At 37.4% G+C, this 6,000-nt stretch overlaps 1 protein-coding gene across 1 annotated transcript in view; it reads right to left on the bottom strand.

Moving 5' to 3' along the window:
• Positions 1-6,000, bottom strand: part of RUFY1 (RUN and FYVE domain containing 1) — a 56,961-nt gene that overhangs the window by 35,915 nt on the left and 15,046 nt on the right. Inside the window, exons 4-5 of the mRNA XM_007465498.1 lie at positions 5,192-5,293; positions 3,670-3,793 (exon numbers count right to left, since the gene is read on the bottom strand). Of these exons, the coding sequence (XP_007465560.1) occupies positions 3,670-3,793; positions 5,192-5,293 (226 nt within the window). The remainder of the gene's footprint in view (positions 1-3,669; positions 3,794-5,191; positions 5,294-6,000) is intronic.

The following is a 6,000-nucleotide window of genomic DNA, read 5'->3' as shown; positions in this document are numbered from 1 at the left end:
CTTTCCCTTGGGCATATACCTTTGAAGTTCTGAGCTTCCATGGGAAAAGTCTGGCTAACCTTGAGGCACCATACTGGAGACCATGTGGAGAGACCACGTGTAGACAGAGATGCCCAAGAAGCCCCTGCTGCTCCAGCCTCAGCTCCCTGAGCCTTCTCAGCCCAGAGGACAGAGTGAGAGTGCATATGCCTTCAGCCACTCCAGCCCCAGCCACCAACTGCCTGTGATCACAGGTGTGCTTAAGAGTCACCGTGCTGAGCTCAGCCATCCCTCAGATATGAGGGACTGTAATCATTTAGGTGACTGTTAATTTGTTACATTGCAACAGAAAACCAGAAAAGATTTAATTAAAAACAAAACCTATGTATACATAAATGCATAGGAAAAGTAGAAACAGTCCCTCAAATTTTTACCATTATCTGTGGGGACAAGACTGGGACTGAAGGGGGAGAGGAGAATGGGAGCTTGAATTTCACTTTTCACTTTACATTCTTCTGTAATTGCTTAACTTTTTTTCAACAGGCATGCATTTCTTTTGTAATACAAAAATAATTTAAAAAGAAATATATATTTGACTGGAAAAAAAGCAACAATAGAAGGAATGAGAAAGAATACCCAAAGTAGAAATTAATGGACTAGGAAACAAAGCTCTCCTCTCAAAGCAGAAGTGATGTGTAAAAGCAAGACCTGGTTCTTTGAGCTCAACACAGTAGACAAATCTCTACCAAGTATTACAATTTAGAAAAGTGAGATTTTTAAAAAGCTGTAAGAAAATACTCTCATGCAACTAATAGATCTGAATGAAACAAATGATTTCTGGAAAAATATAAATGACTAACAATTTTTCTAAGACTTAGGAAACCAATAAATTGATCAAAGCTATGCAAAAAATTAGAGTGGTCAAAGCATGAGGACCATAAAACTTTTGCATAAAGCTGAAACTGTCATACCAGCAAGTTTTAACAAACCTTTAAAGAAAAATAATTCCTGCTCTAATAAACTTGTGGAAAATAAGAAAGAAAAGAATATCATCCAGTTTATTTTATGAGGTTATACAATCCTGACACTGAAAAGTGACAAAGACAGTATAGAAAAGGAAAACTCAGACCACTGTCACTTTTAAGGAGAAATACAAAATTTCCAAATAAACCACAGACATATTAAATCTAGGAGTATACTAAAAGAATAACGCACGATGACCAAGTAAGGTTTATTTTATGATATCACAATAGGAAACCTAAGAATTAATTCAATTATAATTATGGGTTGAAAATGGATATGACATCTCAATAGATGCCAAAAAAGGTATTTGATAGCATTCAATGTTCATTTTTAAATAAAAATATAAAGTAAGTTAGAATAGAACAGTACTTTCTAAACATGAGGAAGAGGATCCCTCAGGGTACAATAGCAAATACTCATACTTTATAGTGACATCCAAGAGGTATTAAAGATAAGAATAGGCCAGGGGGCTCAATCACATCTATTACTTAATAAAAATCCCAATTAAATTTTTATTTTGGAATCTGACAAAATGATGTTCAAGGTCATCTGGCAGAATGGACACAGCCTCAACTATATCTGAAAAAGAAGTACAACAAAGTAGGCAGGAGGTGAACTGCCAGAGCTTTGGTAATTAAAAGACTATGTTACTGGCATAGAAATAAAAAGACCCAGAGACTAAACAGAGTCCAGAAATAAGCCTCAGAGCATAATGGATATTTCAACACATGATAAAGGTGGAATTTCAAATTAGTAGGGAAATAATATTTGATACATGATATTGAGAAAACTTTACTGCTACTGGAGTAATAGTTTACTACTGTACTTATATAAGAAATCTGGACTTCTACTTCACACTATGTCAAAACGAATAACAGGCAGATCATTTAAATGTAAAAAATATACATGTGATTTAAAAAATTAGGTTAATTTTTAGACGTGGAAGGACCTTCTAAGCACAATACCTTAGAAGGTATAAAGGAAAAGTCCATTAAATATGACCACCAAAAAAAAAAAAAAAAAGTCTACAGGGAAAACAAGCTCCAAGACAGTAGAAAAAAAAATTTAAAACAAATATTCTGACAAATGGTAAATATCCTTAATCAATAATAAAGGAGTGGAAAAAGGTGGAAAACTCAAAAAAATGGGCAAAGGATATGAACAGGTGAACCACCAATGGCAAATAAAACATGAAAAAAATAGTTTATCTTCCTAGTTCTCAAAAATATAAATTTGAGATGGAGAGTTGTTTTTCTCTCAGATTAAAAAAGACCAGGAATGCTCACATGTAATCACAACACTCATGCAGAATGTGTACACTCTGACACAGCAATCTCAAAACTTAACCTAAGAAAATAAACAGACCAAGAGTAAAAAGAAGTATGAGGATGTTTATAACATTATTGTTGTAACATGGAAACAACTTACATTAATAAGTACTGGTTAAATAAATTATGGTACATTCATAAAATGGATTACTATGCAGTTGTTTAAAATGGTTTATATCTCTTGACATCAAGAGCTATGTGGAACATATTATTAAATAAAAAAATTGCAAAATGGTGTGCTTGGAATAATCATATTTTGGTTTAATGAAAAAAGAGAACTCCAAACATCTGTCTCTGAAATATAAATACACACATACACCTTTCTTCATGTGCTTCATGGATGTATCTTGAAATGTAACACTGAATTAGCTCTTTCCGTGTCATGGGATTATATGTGATATTTTGTTTCTTTTCAAAAAAACTTCTTTGTATTTTTTGAAAAATATTTAACAGGCAAAAACAAGAAAACTACTAGAAAGAAAAAAAAAAAAAAGAGAGGAGAGGTTACAATAAAAAAAGCTGACCTGGTCACGGAGGGATTGGGGAAGCTTTAGATTCATGCCCAAATGTGTAGTGGGAAGAAACCTGGGCCACTGCCCAGTTACAGATGCCCTGAAGAGGTGGAGGTGAGGGTGGGGCAGGGTGTCCTGATTTACAGTCCCTGCCACCACGAGTTTAGGCTTCAGCCCTGGTCAAGAGGGCTGTCCCACCCCATGGGGCACTCTGCATCTTACTGCCTACTTTCATTTGTGCTCCATTTTACCATCTGACTTCCCAAATCTCTCCCGAGTCTATTTTCCCATTCCCCATGCAACCTGGGGCTTCCAGACTTGTCTGCTCAATGTTTTTGCTTTCCCTATTCTTGGCTGCTTCTAACTCATGAACTGGATGGCTGTCAGCTTTATCTTTCTCAATCCCAGGCCTGATCACTTCAGTGTACTGCTTAAATACCTCCAAAGGTTTTTAAGTTCCAAAGTTCCAGGGACAAAAACTAAAGCCTCTAACATGGCACTGATGGCCTAACAACTGGGCCAGCCTCCACCTTCACTTCACTCATCGAGCATCCTGTGTTCTAGCCATGGAGAACAGTTTCCCGTTCCCAAACATGCCATGCTCTCTGTGTGTGCCTCTGTGCCTTTGCTCAAGCTATTTTTCACCCTTCCCCAAGACCTTTGCCAGCTGCTCCCCACTCTGGTCCAGCACAGCACCTTGCACAGCCCTGTGCCAGACGCCCCCTGCCATCTGCCCCTTCCGTAGGTTCAGCATACGTCTGCAGATCCTATGTAAAATCCCTGGCCCAGACAAGGCATTTGATCTGGAGTCAAAATTCCCATTTTACCTGAGAATCCAAGTCTTCTCCTTTTAAACAGAGGTTGGCATCAAGCACATTGAGTCCCACCAGCAGACCAACAATCACCATCCCTTCTTCCTCCATCATTAATGCCTCAGGCTCATAGAACTCACTGAAAGAGATTGATACAACAGGAACACCTTCACCACCCTTCTCTTGGACCTACTCTGCCTTTTCACCTCTTAGCTCATGGCCTGGCTGCCAACTTCATCAGGAGCCAGAGGCTCCCTTGTGTGAATTCCCTTCTTCCTTCTATTTCCTCTCCCACTTGAAGTGCTGCTATCTCTTCTCTGGCCTCTCCTCTCTTCCTGTGGCTTAAAATGGACTCCTCCTACCTCTGGCCTAGGGTTAACTCCTCTGTTTGGACCCTGGAACCCAGTCTTCCTCACCTCTTGGCTCCTGTGTTCTTGAACATCACTCTGCCCCTCCTGTCCACCCTGGCTCCTTCTTTTGTATTGCTATGAACTGCTTCTATACTTACATTCATGTCAACATAAAGTGGGATCCCGCAGCCTCCTCCACCACCCACCCAAGGATAAAACTCTTCCCTCTTCCCTGTGTCCCATGGAACAACACTGGCTGCTTTTACTTCCTTACCTCCAAGTCACCTCAGCCATTACAGTGAGGCTCCAGCCATTACTGCTCTGGTCACCAGCGATTAGCTCATTTACCATTGTGTGTGTGAGTACATGAGAACTTATTATCCTAAGAATTAGTTGTTTAGCACAAAATCTGTACCTCAGAGTTACTCGGTATAACAGTACTCAAAGAAGAGTACAAAGTACGTGAACTATTTGAAACCAGTATTCATCGTGAAAAGATATGTTCAATAATAAGCCATGACTTGAAAACAATGGAAAATTTTGGGTGACTGTAAAAGACATTTTTATTTCAGTTAGATAAAGAGAATTATCTCTGGAGAGATCTGTTCCTTGTAAATGATCATATCCTGGAGAAAATTACTCTTATAATGGTTACTTTTGTTTATAGAGTTATAAATATAAAAAATGAATCCAGTCATAAATTTCAGAGATAGACAGTTCGTCTTTACTGATGCCAAGAGATATAAAAGTTTACAAACTGAATGTGGAATCCTAAAACAGGTAATCTAGATATGTTCCCTTACAAAAAGCTGGGTTTTATACTTTAAAATTGCCCACTGAATCTAGTTCAAGTCATTTTTCCCCTATTATCATCCAATCAAATACCATTTTGTTGAAACTTAATGGAGTACGCTGTCAGGGTGCCTAATCTTAGGTATTTTTGAAGAACTATCTTCAAAATGACTTTTCAAAATGAAAATATACATCTTCATTCATAAAGACTTTCAGACATCAGTGCTCAAAAAAGAAAATACTGCTATTTTAAAACTAAGCCACAGAATAGTTACACTTAATAATAATTTGAATAAAAACTGTACATTATACATTCTTGTTTTAATTCCAAATGATATATAGAACTGTGTTCTAATTACGAAGCAAAAGCTAAGCAAAGATAGGTGATGAAATACCTTAAGAGATGTTTATTGTCTATAAGCACTTTCAGATAATCTGCCAGTTTCTTCTGCATGAGTGCAAGGTAAAGCCAAGCTCTGCCCCTTCCCACAGCTGTCCTGGAATTCAAACAGAGAATCAAACTATTATGGCATAACAATAATAACATCAAAAACCAAAAGGAAAAAAACCAACTTAGCCAAGGAGAAACACATGTTCACGCATACATATGCTGGTGAATGCAGAGAACGCTGTAATAGAGCTGCCCTGGGGGCTGGAGGAGTGCACTGTCTGGGAAGGCTGAGGAAATGGCTCACTGCATTCTTTTGGGTACTGTTTGAAGTCTGTATCATGGGCATGTATTCTGCACCGCCCCCCAAAATAAAATAGGAAAAAAAATTTAAGCCACAAACATCTGATTTCTGGAACAAATACAATTAGATAAAACTCTGCATGTATTCATAAAATTTCACAGGGAGTCAGGAAATACCAGGTTAGATTGTATAATGGATAAATTTTCTTTCAAAAGACAAATATGGAATGTAGTTTTTAAAGGGTTGAAGTCTCACAAGATTTCTAGGGCATTAGCTCAAAGGTACAATTTTATTTCTGATGTGGTAAAATACACATAACATAAAGTTTACCACCTTACCCATTTTTAACTGTACTGTTCAGTACTGTTAGGTACATTCATATTTTTGTGCAACCAATCTCAAAGATGTGATTTTGAAAAGATCTGTTTTAAACATTAAAAGAAAAAAAAGGCCTCCCAATTGTAGACCTAACATTATTTAAGGAAAAAAAGATCCTGTTCTAAGCAGAGTAA

Source organism: Lipotes vexillifer, unplaced genomic scaffold (assembly GCF_000442215.2).
Source record: "Lipotes vexillifer unplaced genomic scaffold, Lipotes_vexillifer_v1.1 scaffold613, whole genome shotgun sequence".
NCBI classification, from domain to species: Eukaryota; Metazoa; Chordata; class Mammalia; order Artiodactyla; family Lipotidae; genus Lipotes; species Lipotes vexillifer.
Note: the sequence above shows the minus strand (reverse complement) of the source record. Positions and strands in the feature narration are given on the sequence as shown.